The following is a 22,587-nucleotide window of genomic DNA, read 5'->3' as shown; positions in this document are numbered from 1 at the left end:
GTTTGGCTTGGGGGCGTGGCCGCAGAGCCCGGGGTGGAGAGGGACTTGGGGGAGTCCGCCAGGGAAACCATCTCCTGGCCTTTGTTCAGGGCCCAAGCTGAGCCCAAGCAGGAGTGACCACCTCCTCACTCGGTCGTCTCCTTGGGCGGTTCTCGTGGGTTCAGCAGGCAGGGTGCCAGGTGGGGGTGGTCCCCAGCCCCCCTCATCTGAGGCCGGCACCGCTCTCCCGGGGTCTTGGTATAGTGACCCCAGAGCCTCCCATTTTGAGTTGCCTGCAGGGCGGAGCTTGCTTCCTGGGCTGGTTGCCTCCTGCCCCCGTCTTGGGGTGCAGAGCACGGAGGCTGACCCTTGGTGGCGCTGCCCTGGGCCCTGAGCTGCGCACCTCCGCTGCCAGTGGGGTGGGGAGGGTGACGGCAGGGAGCCCAGAGCCCGGTCAGTGAAGCCTGCGGCCGTGAGAGCGCGGTGCCCCCACCAGCTGGATCCCCACCCTCTGCCCGGGGTGAGAGCAGCCGCAGGTCCCGGGACCGAGCGCCTGGAGAGCACTGCCCCTCGCGGTGTTGCGGACCGTGGGCTGGGGTCCCACCGTGGGTGCGGGGAGCGCTTCCCCAGGGAGGCGGCGCGGGCGGGCTGGGGGCCTGGGAGCCCGAGGTGCGCGCGCAGCAGGCCGAGCGCCGCGCCCTGCGGGCCCCGCCCGAGAGTACCCGGGGAGCCGCGCGGTGGGGGCGGTCTCTGCGGGCGTCAGGCCCCGCCCCCAAGGCCCATTGGCTGACTCCGCCCCCGCGCCACTGAGTGACAACTGCGCGGAGGCGGGGCGCAGCCACCGCTTCCGCCGGGCCATGGGGCCGCGCGTGCCGCTGCGGCCGCTGCTGCTGCTGGTGCTGCTGCCACGGGCGCTGCTGTGCGGAGCCGAGGAGGCCGCGCCCCCGTCGCCGCGCCCCGCGCAGGCCACGCTGTCGCCAACGCCCACCGTGACGAACGGGAGCCAGCCGGGCTCGCCGCACAACAGCACGTACTCGCGGCCGCCGGGCTCGCCGGGCGCGGCGCTGCTGCGTTCCTTCTACGTGCTCACGGGCCTCAGCGGCCTGGCCGCGCTCTACTTCCTCATCCGGGCGTTCAGGTGCGTGCGCCGCGCACCGCCCCCGCCGCCCGGCCGCGGCCAGTCGTCGTGCGCCTGGCGCCTCACGTGACTGCGCCCAGCCCCGCCCCTCGGCCCGGACTGGCGGCGCGCGCTCGTCACGTGGGCGGGGGCGGGATGGGCGGGGCGGGGGCGGCCTGGGCCCGCGTCCGTGGTGGACCTCGGCTGCGTCGCCCCCGCGCTGGTCGGCGGGCCCGGTAGGCCGGCGGGGTCCTACGGGGGGCGTTGGCCCGCGGCGCCGAGCGTGCCCAGACCCCCCGGACAGGCCCTTCCCGGGCTCCGGTGACCGCGTCCGCGGAGCCGTGTCCCCTTCCTGCGCGTGGCGGGAGGGCCGGGAGCTGGGCCTCTCCCCGAGCCGGGCCTCCGTGAGGACCGTCGGAGCTACGGAGAGTCCCTGTGGCGGGCGGAGCTGGAGGGGAGGGCGTAGACTAGGCAGAGCCGTGGCGCGGCTCGGAGGGGTCTGGCCGCGGGGCGGGCGCGAAGCAGGAGGGGGTGTCAGCACCCCAGCCCTGGACGCGCCCGCGCGTGGCCCCCGAGCTTGCCTGGGTCTGCTTGCAGGTTGAAGAAGCCGCAGAGGCGGAGGTATGGCCTGCTGGCCAGCAGCGACGACCCCGCGGAGACGGCATCGCTGGACAGCGACGAGGAGGTCGTTTTCGAGACGCGGAATCTGAGATGGTAGCGCAGGCCTCCCCTCGAGCGCCAGGGGCTCCTGTCGCGGGGCAGCGGGGCGGCCCAGGTCGGAGGGTCGGGGGCTGAGGGCCGCGGAGGCCTCGCTGTGATCGCAGGGCTGGCCTTGCAGCTGCGCGCTGTGTGGCCCCGGAGCAGGGCTCCCCGCCGGGCTTCCCGCAGTCCGCTCTCCCAAGGCTGCACTGGGCTGCGGTGCTGCACCAGTGGCGCTGGCTGTGCTCGACCCCGAAGGCCCCAGTGTCCGGGCGGAGAAGAAACCGTGGCAGCTGCGGAGGGGCTGGGTCAGGGATGGCCTCCGTCGGGCCCCAGGCCCCGGGGGAGTATCAGGGCCTACTGGGCACAGTGTCCACAACCGGTCTGAAGCAGGAGTGAGGGCCTGCCTAACCCCAGCCCCAGTGTGCTGGGGTGGGAGGTGCAGGCGTGGAGGCCAAGAGACCAGGAGACCCTTCAGGTTTTTCAGGCCCGGAGGGGAGGCGTTGGTGTGGTCTGAGATCCTCTGTGGCTGGGGGGCCCCTCCTCCTGAGCTGGGCCATCTGGTAGGGCCCAACAGCTCATTGTGGTAGACCTTGGTGGACTACAGTGGAGGGGCCGGGCAGGTGCGGGCTCTGCTCATCCCTTGCAGGATGGACCCCAGGCACAGCGGGGTCTCACGGTCTGCTCCTCACCTCCAGACGCTCCGGTCAGGGAGGCGGCGTTTCCAGAAGCCCCGGGGAGAGGACCAGCGATGGACCCTGCTCCCAGCGTCTGGTGCACTCCTCTGACCCTCCTGCCGGCTTTGGCACGGACTCCGAGAGCCTGTCTCGCTGGCGCCTCAGCCCGAAGCCGCCTCAACCCTTCGCCCAGACAGGACTGTGTCGGACGCTGGGTGGAAATCAGAGGCCCCGGAGAACGGCGGGACTGTGACTGGTGCTGCTCCCCCTGCTCCGTGGGGATGGGGCAGCCCCAGCGAACACTGGGTGGGTGGGTGGGGCGGCAGGGGGCCCTGTCTGGGGGCGTCTTCCCGCGGGGCTGGGGACAATAAAGGCCGCCGTGGATGTGTAGCTGCTGCTCTGCTCTGTGCAGGGCCCAACCCTGTGTGACAACGCGCAGGTGGCCGGGGCCCATCTGTGACCGAGTCGGGCTTCTGTGGACCTGTCCGCAGCTGTCCTGGGGGTCCAGTGAGTCCCCCAGGGTAGACGGTGAGCTGGGGGAGACCTGCCTCACCTGCCTGGACAAGGTTCTTCAGGGACCTTGTCTCTGGGCCCAGAGAGAACAATGTTCAGGTCAAAGCTCTTGTTCGAGGGCTCCCTCCTCTCTCTGGCGGAAGCCGGAGTCCCATTCTCCGGTGCCCCGGGCGGCCCTGCTCGCACCTCCAGCTCGTTTGGGGGTGTTTCCCAAGGAGCCCTGGGGCGGGAGTGCGGGGGCTGGAGGTTCTGCAGCCTTGGACCCCCGTGCCCCCCGCACCCTTCCCCAGCGGCCGTGTGGAAGTGTCCCCTGTGAGGAGATTGGTGGGTTTCTCTGTGGGCCTCGTTCTCCTTGTGAGCTGCGGTTTCTGGGCAGATTCTGGTTCTGGCCGGACACCCCCGACCCCCTAGGTTTGATGCCCAAGAGTCAGAGGAGAGGGGCTGGCCCGTGGCCACCCAACCGTGTCTTTGTGAGGCGCTGCCACCAGGTGGCAGCCTTGTGCCGGGCAACCTCTTCCTTGCGGGCCTAGGTGGGGGGTGCTGGGGGGGTGCGGCCTGTCTTCCCTGACTGCCAGTGGTGCAGATGGGAAATAGGGCCAGCTGGGGCCTCCGTTTCTCACGCCTTGTCCTGAGCCCCACCTTGTCCCCCGTCCACGGGGGCGTGAGCAGAGCCTGCTGCCTGCTCGGGACCTGCCAGCCCCGTGGGCCTGGCCACTTCCCGGGCCGGTTGACCTGCCCCACGGAGTGAAGCCCGGACCCCTGCCTGCTGCCAGCATGCAGAAAAGCCATCTCCACCATAGCCAGCTGGTCCCCCCCTTTCAGCCGGAGTCTCCTGCGATGGTCCCTAGTCAGCTTCCCTCGGCATCTCAGATGGCCTCCTCCCCACCCCAAGTGGGCTCACATTTCCCCTTTCTTCTCTGGTGGCCAGCTGCTGCCTCCAGGAAGTCCTCCCTGACTGCTCCTCACATCCTCTTTTTCGGAAAGGTCTTGCACGGAGGGTCCCGTGGGAAAGTCCAGCACAGCCAGCGTCCCTGAGCAGCCCGGAGATGTCCCAGCCCCTGCTCCTCTGGCCCTGGCTCTTTGTCCATCTGTTCCCACCACGGGTCTCTGTCTCTGTGATTTGGGGCCGGTGCAGCTTTCTCTGACTGTGACTCTCCGCCTGCCTGTCTGTATCTCTCCATCTGCGTCGTCTCTTCCCCTCGCTCGTCTTTGCCACCCGTCCCCGTGTATCAGACCCGCTGGGACACATTTTTAACAGGCACGCAGAGGCCGTCCCCAGCTCTCCCGTCCTGTGATCTGCGCCCCTTTCCCACAGCTCGGAGCGATTTTTCGAGCTTCAAAAGGCACATTAATTACTCTAATGAGGTCAGGAGAGACCCTCCGCTCTGCCACCCGGAGCTGGGAACACACTACATGTGCCCCGCAGGCCCGGCCGCCTCGTGCCCACCCCAGTTGGGCAGGGTGGGGTGCCCCCGCCGGCTTCCCGGCCCTTATGCCTATCAGCTGCCGTGTCCCTGCGCACCCACACCCCCATGTGGGCGCCGAGTGATTGGCGGCCCCCGCCAAGGTTAATGCACTATTAGCAGGAAGTTCTCAGCAGCTAGAAGCCAGGAGAGGGCCCAGTCAGCGGGAGATGAAAGTCCCTGCCCAGGGCCTGTCGGCTCCGGGGCCCATGTGCGCACGCGGACGAGCAGGAGGGAGATCTCCGAATTCCCCTCCACCTCCGGCGCGCACGCGCAGGCGTGTGGATACACACACCAGTGTCCCTGCACCGGGAGGAAGGATGCACAGGCCCATTGCCCAGAGCCCTGGAGGCCCCTCCCGACACCTCAGCTCCCCACCACTGTCACCGGCGGCACACACGCTGGGCACGGCCAAGGGCCGGGTTTGGGTCTCGGGCTCTCACAGAGGACAGGACTTGCCCCCAGCCTCGGTGCCCCATCTGGTCGCTCCCGAAGGGACGTCTCACAGCCAGGCTGAACCGGGCTGATGGCCCCTGGCGGGGGTCAAGGCCAGGTGTCTTCCCAGGAGCTGAGGGACCTCCTCTGCTGGCTCTGGTAGGGGTCTCCCTCTGGCCAAGCCGGGGCCACTGAAGACCGTTAGAGCCAAGGCGGAGGCAGCTTGGGTCTGATCTATTCTTTACCGAGAAACTTCTCCGGCAAGGCCTTAGCTTTCTCCCTGCCACTGCAGACTTCAAAGGTGTAAGGGCACTGGGTGCTGATGCCAAGCCATAGGGACTCACCCTGTGGGCAGCAGGGGGCGGGTACTGGGGTGGGGGTCAGGGGTGCAGTCTGGGCCTGGCCTGGACAAGACCCTCCCCAAGTCTGGGGCAGACCCCTAAGACCAGGTGGACAGGGACGTACCCCATCAGAGACCCCAGATCCAGATCTGGGCCTGGGGCTGACAGCAAACCCTGAATGACCTTTGACCTTGCCTGAGCCTTGAACCCAAACTGACCCCTGTCCCCAGAGGCAACCTGATCTCTGACTCTTCACTCCAGAAGAAGCTTACCCCAGGATGATTCCCGGCCCCAGCTGACGTCCCCTGCTGCCCCGGCCGGCAGCGCCTGAAACGGCTGCCGGCCCCGGAGTCAGGGCCCCCAGGTGCCCACAGGGGCCCCCAGCAGGACAGGAGTCCCCAGGAGCCACTGTGCCCCTGCCCCCACGCTGCCTGGGACCAGGCCTGGAGTGCCCTGCCCTCCCCTCCGCAGGGACCCTCCTCCAGGAGCTGCCTGCGGGGGTGCAGAGAGGCTGAATGGGGGACGCACGCCTTTGTTCCTGTCCCTGCTCTGGCTCTGACCTTGAGAGAGAGACAAGAACAGAAGGAAAACAGAGCTTCAGCTCAAATCCGCTCAGACAGCGGCTCTGGCGGTTCTTGCCTTGGTGGCCCCTGAATGCAAATGAGCAGACCCGCTGTCGCGGGGCCTGTGTCAGGCAGTGCCCTCTGCCTGGTGTGCCCTGCCCAGCTCCCCTCACCCCTGCGGGTCCAAGTCCTGCCGAGTCTGATGGAGGAGACCCCAGCCCCAACTGTGAGGTCCCATCAAATCAGAGGACAGAGGGAGCTTCCAGAAGACCCCTCTTTGTCAGGCAGGACACTGGACTGGGCTGGGCATGCTGCCCCCCTCCCCCCACCGGCCCCGGGGCTTATGGCCCTACTGCCATACCTGTGCTCTCCGGAGAGCCAGACCCGTCAGCCTGGGTGAGGCCGGCCTGTGCTGCCGGAGCCCCTGGCCCACAGTCCGCGGTGTCCAGAGGCTGTATTTGAAGGCCCTGCCAGGTGACCCCGAGCCAGTTCTGGCTTCTCTGGGCCTGCTGGGCCTGCCCTGGCTACTGGCTGTGGACAGGTTCCCACCCTGCTCTCTGGAGCCACGGGGCCACCCCTGGGACTTGGGTACCCGTAGTCAGGTAAGAGGACAAACCCAGAAGCCAGAACGCCCAGAACAGACCGGCTGAGTTCCCCGGAGGGCAGAGGACCGAGAACCTGCCGGGGGTGGGGGGCAGGGACGGACGGGCCTTGCTGGATGAGGGGAGCCCGAAGGCCAGAGCAAGGGAAAGACTCTGAGAGAGGCCGCAGCGGGGCGCGGGCCGGGACGCACGTCGGTGCAGCAGCGACACACCAGAGGTACGTGGCCGGGATGGGTCCGTCCACCTGGCCGAGGGGACGCTTGCTCTGCCAGTCTTCGGACTTGTGGTAACCCCTCATGTGGGAACTTCCAGCTCAAGAGCTCTTGGCTCCTGGACCTTGTACTTCACCGGGCCCGGGCCCGGGTAACCAACCCAGAGCGGTGGGACCCGGCTGGACACCATGACAGTTTCCAGCCACACCTGGGGACAGAGCACCTTGACAGACAGAAAGGCGGTGGCGTGACCAAGGACAGCAGTGGATGGACAGGCCCCCAGTTCCTGACCTGCAGTCTGCTGCCCAGGAGCGATGACTCGGAGTCCCCTGAACAGGCCAGGCACTCCGGGCCTTTGCTTATGCTGTACCCTCTGCCCAAGTCCCCTTCCCTGCCTCCCTCCCCGGACAGATTTCGCCTGCCTGTCGCGTAATCTGCTGCTGGCCTGGTTCCCACATGGGGCTGCTTGGCGCCCACCCCAAGCCGCGTGGTTAGACTACCTGTGTCTGGCCCTATTTTTTGCCCGGCACCCTTAGGAGCTGGAGCAGGGACTTGGGTTCCATTTCCCAGAAGAGGAAACAGAAGCCATGAGAGGTTGAGTGATGGTCCTGGGGTCCCCCAGGGAGGCAGTAGCTTTGGCTACTCCCGGGCAGTAGCTTTGGTGGTCCAGGACTTTGGACTTCGGGGGAGCAGGGAGTTTATGGGGTCTGGGTTTAATGACGGAGGGGAGATGGGTGAATCCTCCCTGGGCCTCCTGCCCCTCGCCAGCGGCCAGGCTCTGCAGACTGCCTTGGTGGCCCGACTGACAGGACTCGGGGACCCTGGGCCAGGTCCTAGTGAGAATGATCATGAAGAGGGGGATGGCACGAGGCGGGCCCATTCCGAGTCCGAGTCCGGCCTCTCCGAGGCAGGACCCCGGCGGGGTTGGGGCGGGGGCGGGGGGTGCCCGCAGCCCCGCCCGGGACCGGCCCGGCCCGGTTCGGCCAGGCTGGCGGGCGCGCAGGAGGCAGGAGCCCGGAGCCCCCCGCACCCCTCACCCCCGCGCTCAGCCCCCCGCGTGGCCGGGGCGCGGCAGGAGGGGGCGCCCGCGGCCCTCCCGGCGCTCGGGCGGGACAAAGGCCGGAGCCCCGGCCCCTCCCCAGCGGCTGCGGCGGCGGCGGCGGCCCGCGCTGCGAGAGTCCGCGCGGCCGGGGCCGGCGCCCGGGGCGACCCCGGCGCCTCGCCCGCCGCCGCCTGCCTTCTCGGCGCCCGAGGTCGCGCGCGCCCCGGCGAGGGCGGCCGCGGATCTCCAAGCGCCGGCGCGCCCTCCTCCCGCCCGCCCCGCGCCCGCCCGCTCGGCGGCGGCGGAGGAGGCGGAGACGGCTGGCAGGCGGCGGCCAGGCGAGCGCGGGGCGGCCGGACCGGGGCCATGGCGCCCGCGCAGCGCCCGCTGCTGCCGCTGCTGCTGCTGCTGCTGCCGCTGCCGCCGCCGCCGCCCTCCGCGCGCGCCGAGGACGCCGCCCGCGCCAACTCGGACCGCTACGCCGTCTACTGGAACCGCAGCAACCCCAGGTGAGCGCGGCCGCGCGCGGGGAGGCGGCGCCGGCGCCCCGGGCCCCCCCTCCCCGCCGCCGCCCGACCCTCCCGCCGCCCCGGCCCGGCCTCCCCGCCCCGACTCGGGGCGGCCCCCCGCGCGCTGCGCCTCGGGAGTGGGGGCGCCGGGTCCCGCGCGCCAGCCCCCGGGGAGTTCCGGCGCCCCGGAGTCCGGGGGACTCCCGCTCCGCATGCATCCCCACCACCCCCCGCGCGCCCCACCGGACGCCCTGCACGCCCCGAGCGCCGCTGGCCCCGGAGTTGGGGGACACCCCTCCCCCCGCTGCGGCACCCTCAGGAGCTGCTCCGGCCCCGAGTTCCTTCCCGGGACGCGGGGGTCCCCCATCCTGCGGCCTCTCCGGGGGCCCCTGCCGGCGTCATAGTTGGAGGAGATCGCGGGGGAACCTTGTCGCTGAACTGTGCCACATGGGGCACCGTGGCCCCCAGGGCGAGGGGCCCGTGGGTGCGTCCTGCTGTGGGTCCCCACGTGAACTTGGGGAAGTTAATGTATTCCTCCCCGCCAGCCCCTAACTGCCTTCACTCCAGGGGGTCCCTGGTCCCAGCTTTGTAGAGATGGGGAGACTGAGGCTGATGGGGTTCGGCCGCAGTCTGCGAGTCGGACCCAGCAGCATCCTCTCCCGTCCGCCTGGTGCTGGTGGGGAAACCGAGGCACAGAGTGGCTCAGTGGCTGGCTCAAGGTCACGGTGAGGGGAGCCGAGCTGCGGTGGGGACCCAGGTGACCTCGTGTCCAGCCTGCGGTGGCCGGCTGAGGTGTCCTGCACATCCTCCTCGGTGTCTAGTGCTAAGTGCAATATTGGGGGCAGCAGAAGTCCCTTGCAGTCAGGGTTGGAAAAGTTTGCTGGTGACTGACCATGTCCTGGACATCAGCTGAAGCCTCTGGGCCATCTCTGGCTCTCGGAGGCTGGAGTGCACTGGGGGTCCCATGGGAGATGGGCTTGGAGCTCCTACGGCTTTGGGGTCAGCCCCAGCACTCCCGGCTACACTGTGTTCCCATGGCTGGCCGGGCTGCGCATAGGAGCCGGGGAGGCCAGCCTCCCGCTTCCTGTCCCTGGGCCACTGGTCACTTTGCTCTGCTTCGAGTGCCGGCAGACACCCTCCAGAGCCCACTGTCCCTGCCATCCCGGTCCTGTCCCCTGGCGTTCTCCATCCTCGGGCAGAAAGTTGCATAAAGGGATGTCTTTGAGGCAGACCCTGGGACAAGGGGAGCCAGTGTCCTGCTGTGGGGGGCAGGGAGCGCACCCAGACACCCCCTCAGTTGTCCAGCTGTGGGGTTGGGCCCTGGGGCGGAGGGCAGAGACCCCGGGCTGCAGAGGGACAGCCAGGCCACCACGGAGCGGGTTCCCTGAGCCGCCGGCCCCGCCAGTTACATGTGGGTTTGATTAAGGCTCTTCCCTGCGGCTGAGTGGGGGAGCCCAGTGGGCAGGGGGGGACCCCAGCGGGCAGGGCTTCCCCGGCCCAAGTTTTCGGTTTCAGCTTTGGAATCTCCGTCCCAGGCATAGCCTGTCCTTTGTTCTAGCAAACACCAAACACATGAGGAGCCTCAGATGGGGACGGAAGGGAGTGTTCGGGGCTGCCCCACCTGCCACGGGGCGCTGCAGGCAGGATCCCAGCGGGGGGTGGAGGCCACCCTGGAGCCTGGCTCTGCCCGGCCGCTCGGACACCATCTGTGGCGCACCCGACAGCCCCCACTCCGACAGGCTGACCAAAGGCCTCGATGGTCTAGGCACCCCCTAGGAGGAGGCCTGCCATCCAGGGGTGGCTGGCCTGGAACCCGTGGCCAGTGACAGGGTGTGTGTCGGACACAGGAGGAGGGGTGGTGTTGGGCCTCGGGTCCGAGGGCGCCCGGAAGGAGATCTCCCGAAGGCACAAGTCCCAGGGACACGGCCCAGAGCAGAGATCAGGGTCAGCGAGCCTGCAGCGGGAGGCGGCCCCACGGGGAGGGACGCGAGACACAGGCCTGGCTGGGCTGCAGGCAGCGGAGGCAGGTGGAGGTGGGGAAGCGCAAGGCCAGGGTGGGGGGCCGTGCCTGAGAGAGAGAGGGGCACGCACAAAAGGCGGGCAAGGAAGGGAGTCAGAATGAGGGCTGGGCATACTGGAGTGGGCGTCGGGCGGTCAGTGGGGGAGCCGGAGGGACAGGTGTGCTCAGAGGGGAGCGGGCACAGCCAGGCACGGGCAGTGCTGTGGGGAGGCCGGCCACCCTCGCCCGGCTGGGCCTCACACCCGCACCAGGTACAGGGATGTGGCTCCGCGTCCCAAATGACATTCTCCTGCCGTGCGCGGCGCGTTCCCTGCGCTCACGCGGCAGCGGACGGCCCCCCGCACCCCGCGGCTCGGCCGGGGTAGGGTGGGGCCCTGCGGTCCAGCCGGTCACCAGGCCCCGGCACCCCCCTGGGTTGGCTGTCCAGCCGTCTGTCCGGCCGGCCCCTCCTGGTCGCCCCTGGGCTGGCCGCTGGGTGTCGGGGCCAGGGGTCCTGGGCCAGCCGCCCTCCCGCGGGGCTGGTGTGCCACGCCGGGAAGCTTCCATGCACCTCCCGGTCTCGGGCCGCGTGTCTGGGTGCGGGTGCGGGTTTTCGTCCAGGACACACCGGGGTCCCAGGGGCCCAGGAGGGGCGGGTCTGCGTGTGCAGCAGGGTGACGCATGTGGTCCGTGTGCACGGCGCCCAGCTCTGGCATGTTTGCACGCGTGTCTGCATGTGGGATGTATGTGGTCTCTGGGGGCACGTGGGTCTCTTGCGGGACCGTGGGGGGCGCACACATGTGTCTAGTGTGGCTGGGTGTGGAGCACATGTCTGCACACGTGTGTCTGTGTGCGCAGCCTGGCCTGGCCGTCCCAGAGCCTCCGTGGAGGGGTCTGACCGTCCACACCGAGGCGGCGCAGCTTGCTGTCCCCGCGGCGGCCCCTCTGTCCCGCAGGAGCTGGCCGTGTCCTCCCCAGGGTGGGTGGGGGGGGCCCCAGGCTGCCTGTGCTGCGAGGGGCCGTGGAGGCCCAGGGCTGGCGTCGTGCAGGGAGCCCCCTACCCCCAAGAGGCCCCACCTGACGGAGACCGGCCTCCCGAGGGGCTGGGGGCTGCGACCTCCCCAAGCAGGTCGGGCACACTGAAGGCCGCATGTGCCTCTGAGTGGGGTCGGGGTGCTTCTGCATGGGGGGGCTGCAGACAAGAGCGTGGCGACTGAGAAGCGTCTTCTCCGGGGTGCAGGTGCCGGGTGTCCGTGGGCCCTCGGCCCCGCAGCCTCGCCCGGGCCTCCAGGGAGGAGCGGCTTCCACCGGTGGATGCTGTGGTTTGCCATGGAGGGTTTTCTGTTTTGTTCGAGAGAGGTCAGCGTGCCTGGCGTTCAGGTTCAGGGCTTGGCGAGCGGGGCCCCGTGGGGCTGGGGGTGCCGTGGGGAACCCCAGGGAGCCGGAGGCAGGCGGGGCTGCTGGGAGCCTCCCCTCTCCTCTGTGGAGTGGGCGGGCCGGTGCGGCTCGCAGCCCGCGCGCGCGGGGCCCAGGGGCTGGGCTGGCCGAGGCCGTGACCCTGGGGGCTCAGAGGGAAACCCAGGCAGCTCCTGCCGGCCAAACCCGGGGGCCTCTGGGCTCGGCCCCGCGTTCACAGTGACAGCGACTGTGGCCCTGAGAGCGGGTGAGGAGCAGGAAAGCGGGACGGGGTCCGCCAGGGGGTCTGTGATGGGGTCGGCGGCGGGGTCTGCGGAGAGGTCGGCGGCGGGGTCCTCGGTGGGGTCTGCGACCGGGTCCGTGGTGGGGCGGCCCGCACTGCGACAGCCCCACCTGCCGGGGGACGGGCGAAGGGTCCTCTGTGTCCCCCGCCTCCGCCCCCCGACGGTGGACCGCGGTGGGCAGCATCCGCGTGCAGGTGACGAACGAGGCTCGTGGCCGAGGCCCCGGGACACACTGTATGTGCAGCAGCCTGGAGCCTCCGTCTGCCTGGGGGCGCCGACCCGGGCCTCCCAGCGGACGTCCCTCCGGGGTCCTCAGGACCATGGCCGGAGCTGGGTCTCGGGACAGCAGGTGCACTAACGGCGGTCCAGGAGGCCGAGTCTCTGGGGCCCATCCCACAACCCCTAAGCTGGACCCGTGTTTTCCCCGTGACACCCCCCACGCCCCTTCCCCCTCCTTAGGCAGCGGGGACACAGCCAGCCTTGCCCCCTGGTGTGGCTTTGGGGGGATTTTCTCTTCTGGAGCTGGATCCAAAGCAAGGCTTGGCCGGGTCACCTGCCCCTCGATGCCAGCCGCCGTGTCAGGGGAAGGGCACAGCCACCTTCCTGCCCCCACACAGCGGAAAGCCAGGTGCGTCTCAGCACAGACGCGGCCGGGGTCTTAACCTTGGCCAGATTTTGAACTCACGCGGCCGGGGTCTTAACCTTGGCCAGATTTTGAACTCTGGCGGGCCCGCCCTGGCCGGGGTCTCGCCCCAGGCCTGCACTCTTGTCCGGCAGGGCGGAGGGCTCAGCCGCCGCGTCTCGGTCTTCCAGCAGGACCTGGGGACCGTGGCTTCGTCGGGCTCCGTCCCCCGCGTGAGCCTGGTTGTCCCCTCAGCTCCGCCCCCCCCCCCCCCCCCCGCCGCAGCCCTGCCCCCCTGTGACCTGCCCACTCTGTTATGTGCCGGGAGGGAGGGACTCATCCACCGCCCCGTCCGCTGACCCCCTTCCTAGAGGCAGGCATGTCTGGAGCACCCTGGGGGGCAGGGGGTGTCCGAGACTGGCTTCCCCCTGGGCTGCGGCCTGCTTGAGACCCAGGCCTGGAGGCGGGGCTGGTCGTGTGGCTCCCCGCCCCCATGTCTTGTGCCCACCCTGCCTCATTGTTCTACCTCTCGCTTCCGGTTGCACCCGGGAGGCCATACTCAGCCTTTCCTGGGCTGACCCTGCGTGCCCTCGGGGCCCCCGTCTCTCGGAGGCCCCACTGAGCGCCCCAGCGCTAGGAGGAAGGCGGCCAGGTCTCAGAAGGGGGAGATGTCCTTCTGCCCTCGGAAAGCTAGGGGTGGGTGCTGAGGTCAGGGGACCCCCCGCTGGGAGTCGGGAGAGGGGCTGGCCCTGCCCCAGCCTGGGCTTCGGCCCTGCTGCCCACTCAGGACACCGGACAGGCCTCTGTCGGCCCCTTCGCTGGCAGCTGCGACTGGGCTCAGACCAGGGAGACAGTCCCGCGTGCAGCAGGGGTGCACAGGACCTTGCTGTCCTGCCCGCCGCACCCCTGCCTCAATTTCTGGTCTGGGGCGGTGGTGCAGCCCTCCCTGCCCCCGCTCCCATCTTGGGTGAGACTCCTAATTAGTTGCTTTGCTATTAGTGTCTAATGACTTGACAATGGCCCGATTGAAACTAATTAGCTGCAGGCCCGCAGTTGGCAGAGGGGGGCAGGGTTGGGCCCACCAGGGGCCGGGAGGGCTGCCTGGAGGAGTACACAGCGCTGGTGGAGCGGCGCAGGCTGAGCAGGAGCAGGTGAAGGTGCCGCAGGGGAGGGGTTGGTGCAGGTCTGAAAGCCTCAGGAGCCCTGTCTGGGAACCCATCCCGCGGCAGTCATTAACCCCTTAGTGAGAACTGCTGTCTCGATCGGCTGTTTCCGCGGAGCACTTGCCCATCATGCTTCTGCACTAATGGAGAGAATGAAAGCTTTGTCTTGCTCCCACCGGCTTGGTTTTGGGGTTGGGCCCCTCCCCCGCCCAGGCGCCACCCTGAGCAGGGGCCAGGCGCCCGCCCCTGGTTTGCCCGCCAACTTGGAACCCAGAATGCCAACGCAGCAAGGCCATCGCTATTTTAGAGCCGGGGGGGGGGGTGGAAATAAATGGTCCACTTAGGCAGCCAGAGGCTGGGTGGGGGTGGTTCTGGGACCCACCTGCCTGGGGTCCTCGCCCCACTGGGTCTGCTTCCTACGACTCTAGCCCCTCAAAAACCTTGAGTCTTGGGCCTTCGTTTGGTCAGCGAACATGTATCAAGATGCTGTGTACACAGCCTGTGCGGGCACGGAGGGGAGGGGTGGAGGGGGAGGCTGACCCCCATGGCCCAGGAGGGCAGACTGCATGATGGTAAAAAGCGTGATGACGTTGAAATGGGATATGTGATGAGGTGGAAGGCGCAGGCAGTGGGGACAGCGTGTGCAAAGGCCCTGGGGTCAGGACAGGGCCAGCCGGAAGGTGGGTGTGGCTAGAAGGGAGTGAGCTGGGAGCAATCACAGGGCAACCAGGGTGGGGACGGTGGGGCCTTTGGACCTTGTGACCTAGCAGAGCTGTTTATTCGGGGTTTATTCTGAGCGACACGGAGCTGTGAGCCAGTGGACAACAGGGTCTGATTTACATTCGGAAGAGCGAGCCCTGGATTTTGGGAGGCCAGGGTCCCAGCCTGCCTGGTGGGGCCCACGCATCCAGCCTCTGAACCAGGCAAGCAGCCTCCGCTTCGGACGTTTTTCGGACGACGAAACGGGAGAGGGCAAGGACGTCGGTCCGGTGCAGGGGAGGAAGGCAGACATTGTGGGAGAAGCACGGGCAGGGGCGGAGTGGGGAGAGCTGCTGAGGCTTGCGCAGCCCTCCCTCCTAGGAAGGGCCCCCCAGAGAGCTACGCTGTCCTCTCCAGGCTGAGTGTGCAATCCCTGCCTGATGCCGGGGAGGAGAGGGGAAACTGAGGCCCAGAAGGGGCCAGGGCCAGGACGGCAGCACGGCAGCTCGGCCCTACACGCCCTGCCGGGCAACCCCCCCAACTGTGGTGTCTGTATCTCCACCTCTCCTGCGGGGCTGGGCACGGGCAGCCCACCAGGCACGCGGCCCTCATTGACTGGCGGATCCGTGGGGCTTCCGGTGGGCTGGGAAGGAGCAGCAGTGAGGTCTGAAAAAGCCTGCGGGGGCTTCTGCATCGGTCGGGCCCCAGCAGCTGGAGAACAGACCCCGCCCGCGAGACAGCCGTGCTTGACCGGTTGAGGGCAGTCCTCCCGGGTCCACCCTGCCACGGCCTGACCCTGACCCAGGGCGGCTCCACCTCTGTGCAGGGTCCACAGTGGACATGCGTGGGATCCCCCCATCAGCCTCAAAGACCGTCCCCACTGCACAGAGTTGGAAACTGAGGCTTTACGAAGGAACCACAAGGCCGAGCTGGGTGCCGGCTTGTGCCTGATCAGAACTCTGCCGCCCCCACCAGACCCCACTTCCCGAGTCTCCCAGCTCCATGCCCTGAGTCTGTAACCGCCAGCCCACCTCTGTCGGGGGCTGGGGGGGGGCTGAACTCCTCATTGCTGCACATCCCCAAGAGCACGGAAGGGGTTGGTGATGAGCCTGCTCCCTCCCACGCTCTGACCAGGAATTCCTGGAGCCTCCGTCTCAGCCACAGACTTGAAATCACCATGAGACGCTTGTGCAGACTGGGAAACTGAGGCACAAGTGAGCAAGGTCTCCTGCTCACCTCACTCCCACCGCTGGAGCCCTAGGAACCCTAGGAGCCCTCTCCCCGACCCAGTGCAGTCGCAGGCACCGCAGGGTGCTCTGAGAATCCAGCCACCCCCCAGGGGCCCGCTGTGCCTATCAGCACGCCCGGCTTGGGGGCCACACTGCTACTCCCCTGTCCCCTGCACTGGGGCGGCCCGCACGGCAGAGCTGGAGTCCAAGCCACCAGGCCATCCCTGCCGTGGGCCTCACTGGGGCTCAGCGTCCAAGCCTGGGCGGAGAGGGATAAGGGGCAGCCGGGAGCCTGCGTCCCAACCCTCCCCTGCTTGGGCCTTTTATGTGCTAATCTCCTCTCCTGAGGCCCCCTTGTCCCACCTCACATGACAGGGACCCAGGGGACCACAGCAGGGAGATCTAAGGGCTCCTGGCACTCTAGCCTGAGGCAGTGACTGTATGGGGGGGCTTCCTGTTCCTCTCAGCTGACTGGCTTGGGGTGGGGAGGCTCCCCAAGGAAGGGATGCAGGCTGCATGACAGGGAGCTCCAGGGCAAAGGCTGGGAAGTAGGGCTGAGGGGCAGAGGTGTCGGGTGGGGGCAGCCACTGCTACAACCAAGAGGTTGGAGGGGACAGTGGCCAAATTCTAGGGGCTCTGGAGGGAGGATCTTGGACTTGCTAGGGTCACAAGGGACTGAAAGAGTTGGGGCTGGGGGGTCCAACCCAGAGCACATCTGAGCTGGGAGGGGGCGTCCTTCACAGGGCACTGAGGCTAGGAGAGGGGTCAGAACTAGCCCCCGGGGCCCAGAACACCCAGCTTGTGTCCCCACACCACCCTGTACCACGTTCTTCTTCTTCTTTTTTTAAGATTTTATTTATTGATTGGACAGAGGTCACAAGTAGGCAGAAAGGCAGGCAGAGGGGAGGAAGCAGGCTCCCCGCTGAGCCCCCCATGTAGGACTCCATCCCAGGACCCCGAGATCATGACCTGAGCCGAAGACAGAGGCTTCACCATTGAGCCCCCCAGGCGCCCCCAGCCGGTACCTTCTTGGCAGCCAGATCTGCAGAAGGAAAGCTAAAGGGGCTGCTTGTGGGGGGCAGTGTGGGGAGCTTCCTGGAGGAGGGGGCGTGGGGTCAGGCAGCAGCATTTTTCTGGAGACGGACTTCATGACGGGGGAAACAGCTTGCACCAGCCCCGCTTGCCACAGACCAGCCCAGATGTCCTGGGGGGGCGGCGGGAGAGGGGGTCCCAGCGGCGCCGCCCTGCTCGGGGGCCTGCGGTCACCCAGCCGGCCCAGCGACCGCCCCAACCCCCCAAGCAGGCGGGCGGGAGGCCAGGGCGAGCCCGGACCGCAGGGCGCCCGCGGTGGCCTGGGGGTGGGGGGTGGGCACGTGGGCTCGAGCCCTGGAACTTCTCCCCGCGCCCCCGCCCCCCCCCCCGCACTGACCCGGCCCCCCTCCGGACCCCCCCCTCCCCCGACCGCGGGGCCGCAGGTTCCACGCGGGCGCGGCGGACGGCGGCGGCGGCTACACGGTGGAGGTGAGCATCAACGACTACCTGGACATCTACTGTCCGCACTACGGGGCGCCGCTGCCGCCGGCCGAGCGCATGGAGCACTACGTGCTGTACATGGTCAACGGCGAGGGCCACGCGACCTGCGACCACCGGCAGCGCGGCTTCAAGCGCTGGGAGTGCAACCGGCCGGCGGCGCCCGGGGGGCCGCTCAAGTTCTCCGAGAAGTTCCAGCTCTTCACGCCCTTCTCGCTGGGCTTCGAGTTCCGCCCGGGCCACGAGTACTACTACATCTGTGAGTGCGGGGCGGGCCGGGGCGGGCCGGGGCGGGCCGCGGCGGGGCGGGGGTGCGGGGGGGGGGGCCGGTCAGTGCGGGTCAGTGCGGGGGGGGGGGCGCGTGGGGTCGCTACATCTGTGAGTGCAGGGCGGGCAGGGGGAGGGGCGGGGGTGCGGGGGGGGGAGGGGGCGGGGCGGGGGGGCCAGTCAGTGCGGGTCAGTGCGGGGGGGGGGGGCGCGTGGGGTCGCTACATCTGTGAGTGCGGGCCGGGGCCGGGCGGGGCAGGACGGGGGTGGGGGGGGAGCGCGCGGGGCGAGGGTGCGGGAGGGAGGGCCGGTCAGTGCGGGTCAGTGCGGGTCAGTGCGGGGGGGGGGGGCGTGGGGTCGCTACATCCGTGAGTGCGCAGGGGTGGGGGGCGGAGTGCTGAGTCAGTGCGGGGGCGGGGGCGTGGAGCTTGTGCGCGGGTGCTGGAGGCAGAGGCCCGTCCCAGGGGGATGGGGTCTGGGGGGACTGTCCTCTTGGGCCCCTCCTCCCACCCTGGGCTCAAGCTCTTGAATGGTATCCTTCCAGCAAGCCCCAGAGGCCTGTCAAGGGTCCCCATTTTGCAGATGGGGAAACTGAGGCTCAGAGGGGCCATGAAAGTCCAAATCCACAGCTTCCCTTCTGGGACCTCAGTCTCTGGACCAGGCCCCATGGGCTTGTCCAATACTGAGACCAGGGGTGCTCCCTGCCATTGCAGTGAGGGACCCGGGCACAGGGAATCTGGTGGGGCAGGGAAGCATGGTCAAAGCCAGTGAGAGGACAGAGCCTGTGTTCTGCCCGACCGCCTGGCTTGGGCAGGTATTGCCCAGGTGCTCCCCCAGGCTCCCCCAGCCCCCCCAGTCTCCCATCTGGCCCACCTTTGGCCAAGATTCCCCAAGGACCTTGGAAGCTGCTTTTCAAGGCTTGGGACCCTCAGGCACGCACAGCCCCACACTGGGGCAGAGGGTGGGCTGCCCTGGCTCTGCTGCCCATGGGGGGCGTTCCAGGGGGCCTCTGTGTGCTTCCCCATAAAGTCCGGGTGGTGGGGTCTGGGGAGGCGGGAACACAGCAGAGCTGAGCCCGGGTTTGGGTCCAGTTTGTGCTGTGCTCTTCTCCACGGACCTTAGCCAGGATCCTGGGGTCTGGGCGTCACGCCCCACCAACATGGGAGCCTCTGGGTGCCCACCTTGTCACCCGGCCTCTGGGCAGGCACTGAAGCACCAAGGTGCCGTGGGGGTCCCCATTGCTCAGCATCTTGGGGCCTCTGGGGAGCCAGGAGGGGAGCGGGCTCTGCCCCCAGGCCGTGGGGAGAGGCCGCCCCTCGCCGCCCTGGTTCCCGCTGCGTCAAATTAAACTGTACAAGCCTCATTCTTCCTTTCTGCTCTATTTGGATTTTTTCCTTTTAATTCAAGGAAAAAGCGGGTGGAGGAAGGGGGAAGAAGGTGTTTAAATTAAGTCCTCATAATATAAGAAAAATTACATTTTTCTTTCCAGGACGGGAGTTTCATAAAGATAATTATTGTAATTATTCGTTCTATCTCTATGACGAATGTTATTTTTATTACATGCTTTTTTATCTTCATCTCCCAGCACAAGGGGCTTCTGGGGGGGGAGGGCGGAGGAGGCAGCCACCGGGGGACAGGCGGCGGGCCTGGCTGTCCGTGTGCGTGAACAGACTTCCCATGTGTGAATCCCACTGGCCCTCACCGGCCTCTGGGCCTCCTTCCCCCTCCCTGTCCTGGGCCCCAAGTCCCCCTCCGTGGTGACTCTGCTGAGGCCAGGTGCTACCCCCGTCCCCCGCAGAGTACTCTGGTGTGGGCCAAGAAGCAGGGAGCAAAAATGGCAGGAGGCCCGACCATGCGTCTGCCTCCGCGTGACCTCCAGCAGCGTGGGTCCCTCTCGGGGGGAGGTGGGAGTGCAGCCTCTGTCCCAGGGGTTACCGGCTTCTGTTGCCTCCCAGATGGAGGCCATCATTTCCAAAGCACGTACTGTGTGACAGATGAGGCCCAGATAGGGGGTGACTTGCCCACAGGCGCCAGAGAACAGGTATCTGATCCCAGATCAATCATTTGGTTATACTGATTTTTTTTTTTTGCTGACCCATTCAAAACAAACGCATTTTTGTTCATCACCTTTGAACCTTTCCCTGTGCTGCCGTGGGGTGAGATGGAACCAGACAGACACCTCCATTCTCTGGGGTCCGGGTTCAGTAAAGGGAGGGGCAGGGGGGTACACAGGAGGACTTTTGGGAAATAGAGGGCGTCGTGTCTGGGGCTTTGATGTATGGTCAGGAGTTTTACGGGGGACGCCTCCCGCAGCCTTGGGGGGGAGGTTGAGCGGCCGGTGTGGGAAATGAGACGTGGCCCCAGGAGGTCCCCTGGTCCACCAGTCCCCGGCTCCCTTCCTTCCAGCTGCCACGCCTCCCAATGCTGTGGACCGGCCCTGCCTGAGGCTGAAGGTTTATGTCCGGCCGACTAGTAAGTCCTCAGGGCACCGTGCACGGTTCAGTCCCCCACCCTTGTGTCCCAAACCCACAGAACCCGCTCTGTGGTCAGCAGGGCCAGAGGGCTCGGAGCACAGCCCTGGGAGTCCCGTGACCTCAGCGATGGCTGCACCAGCCCCTGCCCAAGCCTCAGGTTCCCCATCTGTAAATGAGGACAGCGTTTCAGACCCTCAGGAGTACAGGTCAGGACCTGGCCCTGTGCTGAGGCCAAGAGCCCTGTTCCCCCAAGAGTGAGCATCAGCGGAGTTTCCTGAGATAGACCTAAAGGGCCCATGTCCTGGACTCTTGAACCATCAGAGCCACATCCAAAGAGGAGGGGCTCTCCACGGTCCCTCGTGATGACCCCCAGGTGCCGGACACACATGGTTTGGCACCTGTTGTCGGCTGTGCTTTGCCCAGTGAAGACGGTCCGAAGCGCCCCAGCCGGGGTGGGGGGGCGGGCACAGCTGAGGCTGATCAGCCCTGGTGTGGGGGTGCAGCTGCTTAGGGAGGGGGCGGGGGGCGGGGCCTCCTGATGACCGTTCTGCCTCCGTGTCCCTCCAGACGAGACCCTGTACGAGGCCCCTGAGCCCATCTTCACCAGCAACAACTCCTGCAGCGGCTTGGGGAGCTGCCGGCTCGTCCTTGGCGCCGTGCCCGTGCTGTGGACCCTCCTGGGCTCCTAGTCCCGGCCCGCCTGGACGGCCCGGCCTAGAGACCAGAGACAGACTCCGATTCTCCCACGACGGGTGCTGCCCCTGCCAGGCTGGGCGCTGTCCGCCGCCCCACGGCCAGCCCCGGGGGGGTGTGGCTAAAGACCCCGAGGCCTGAGAGGCCCGGTAGCTGGCCGGCGCCTGGACAGGCGGGCTCTTCTACAGTCCCGGAGAAGCCAAGAAGCTCTCAGCAGTGCTTTTCTTTTATGGTGGAATCCGAAAGACTTGAGTTTTTAATTTAATTTATTCCTTGCTGTTGCCGGTGACTTTGGGAAGGAAACAGTGGACGGGGGTTGGGGTGGTCCCTAGTCCCCTGGGGCACAGGTCTGGAGACCCCTGGTCTGGTCACTCCATCTGTTGGGTCTGGGCTGGAGCCCACCCTGGACCACCCGCGAGCCCTGGAACAGGCCGGTCTGAGACCGTAGGGGTGAGTGGCGACCGCCGGCAGGTCCTGGTCCAGGAACCAGACCTGCCTCAGACCCCGTCCCCTGCCCCACCCTCGCTCCTGGTGACCCCTGCCCAGAGTGGAAATCTGGGCTGTGCCACTGGGGGCCTCTTCAGAGTCACAGCCTCCGAGGCTTAGAACCGCTTGGGCCCCCTCCCCCCGCAGCCTCACCGAGCGCCCCCCCCAGGCCGAGAAGACAGGACCTTTCTGTAAATAGACCCGGCAACTATACTGTGACTTATTTCTACTGTGTTCCTAAGGACGGCCTGGAGAGTTTCTTCTTCTCTTACCCCTTCCTGGGAGGGGGCACTTCTGTTTGGCCAGGGGTGGGGGGACCTTTTAGAGTAGGAGCCGCCTTCGCAGTAAGCTGGATCTTCGGAGCCCCTCCCCTGGCGCTAGGAACTACGTTTATAAGAGAAAACAGGACAACGCAGAATGCGGGGGCCACACTCAGAAAGAGACTCGGGACCCTTTCAGGAAGCAAACGGCATTTATACGGATTTCATATTTCCTGATCTGTGTTTTCTATATATTATACGTACCTACACAGCGCGGCCCCGGGACGCCACCGGCTTCTGCGGGCGGCGCGGCTCCGCCGGGAGCTGCCGGCGCAGGCTTCCCCTTCCGATACGATCAACTTTGGATTCTGTATTTTTTTATAATAAAACGAGCATAAACCTCAAGGGTGTGTCTGTGTGTTTGGGGCCACTGACCCTGACTTGGGGGACAGGAGGGGCACAGTGTAGGGTCGCGTCTGGCGTGGGCCGGGGAGGGGTGTCTTCAAGGAATGTCTGGGGCCCGTCAAAGCCGGGTCTCGGAGGTCTTGGGGGCCAGGTGCTGGGATGAGCCTCTACGGGCGGCTGTCCTTCATTGTCCCCCAGGAGCCTCAGTCACCCCCACGGCGGAGAAATGGGAACGAGCCCCCTCGCACCCCACCCCACCCCCGCCTCGGGGCAGCTGGGAGGAGGAGGGAGAGACGCGGCGGCCGCAGGAGCACAGGGGATCGGGGACTCCAGGGCTGGTCAAGGCGTCCGGCTCCCTGCTCCATGCCAGGGATGGGGGGGTTGGCGAACCCCGATTTCATCTCGGCTCCTTTAGAATCCAACCACCTTCTCTGACCTCTATGTCACCAAGCTCTGCTGCTTTGTGACTCAGTTTCCCTAACTGCCCAGGCCAAGGTAGGGGTCGGTCTGTTGCCTCTCAATCCCTTTCTGGCTTTGCAAAAGGCAGGTGTCGGGAGCTATGGGGTCCCAGTGGCCTTCACCCCAGTCTCGCCCCAGCAGCAGGGCCAACGGGGCAGGGATTGTCTCAGAGGCTTGTCCCCTTGGGGCCACCCGCTAGGACTGCAGCCTCCTGGGCACAATTAGCAGGGAGGGAAGGCTCTCAGCTAATTAATTCAGCCGAGCTGAGCCCAGCGACAGGGCCTGCCTCTTAATGAACCCACTGAGCCGCACAAAGACCTCTGTGTGCGCCCCACCTGCGGTGCCCAGTGTTGCAGGGTGGCCGAGGGACACCTGTGCTGAGCACCGTGGAGGGAGACCCTAAGGACCCCCCAATCCATGGTGAGGACCCGGAGGCTCAGAGAGGAAGG

General features: G+C 67.3%; 2 protein-coding genes across 3 annotated transcripts; both read left to right on the top strand.

Annotated features, from left to right (window-relative positions):
* Positions 1-99: 99 nt before the first annotated feature.
* On the top strand, positions 100-2,862 carry FAM174C (family with sequence similarity 174 member C; the record flags this gene model as incomplete). 2 transcript variants are annotated; one of them, XM_082737350.1, is made up of 3 exons in its annotated part: positions 100-1,117; positions 1,694-1,810; positions 2,494-2,862. In XM_082737350.1, coding segments are annotated over exons 1-3 (399 nt in total). In that variant the 5' UTR covers positions 100-836. The 2 variants fall into 2 exon arrangements, with proteins under 2 accessions (XP_082593476.1, XP_082593475.1); XM_082737349.1 differs by lacking the exon at positions 2,494-2,862 and having other exon boundaries at positions 1,694-1,814.
* A 5,110-nt stretch (positions 2,863-7,972) lies between these two features.
* Positions 7,973-21,679, top strand: EFNA2 (ephrin A2). Its single transcript, XM_082737308.1, has 4 exons — positions 7,973-8,152; positions 17,040-17,353; positions 19,768-19,833; positions 20,403-21,679. Exons 1-4 carry the CDS (start codon positions 8,010-8,012, stop codon positions 20,522-20,524), a joined length of 645 nt encoding a protein of 214 aa, XP_082593434.1. The 5' UTR covers positions 7,973-8,009; the 3' UTR covers positions 20,525-21,679.
* The last annotated feature ends 908 nt before the right edge of the window (positions 21,680-22,587 follow it).

Source organism: Mustela nivalis, assembly GCF_964662115.1.
Source record: "Mustela nivalis genome assembly, chromosome: 1".
In the NCBI taxonomy this organism is placed as follows: Eukaryota; Metazoa; Chordata; class Mammalia; order Carnivora; family Mustelidae; genus Mustela; species Mustela nivalis.
The sequence above is the reverse complement of the archived record's forward strand: the minus strand, read 5'-3'. Positions and strand labels throughout refer to the sequence as shown.

Excerpts from the sequence above, each read along its gene's own strand:
- EFNA2 (XM_082737308.1), top strand. The coding sequence starts at position 8,010 with ATGGCGCCCGCGCAGCGCCCGCTGCTGCCGCTGCTGCTGCTGCTGCTG. Across the intron at positions 8,153-17,039 it reads TGGAACCGCAGCAACCCCAG|GTTCCACGCGGGCGCGGCGG; the intron begins GTGAGCGCGGCC and ends GCGGGGCCGCAG. Across the intron at positions 19,834-20,402 it reads GGTTTATGTCCGGCCGACTA|ACGAGACCCTGTACGAGGCC; the intron begins GTAAGTCCTCAG and ends GTGTCCCTCCAG.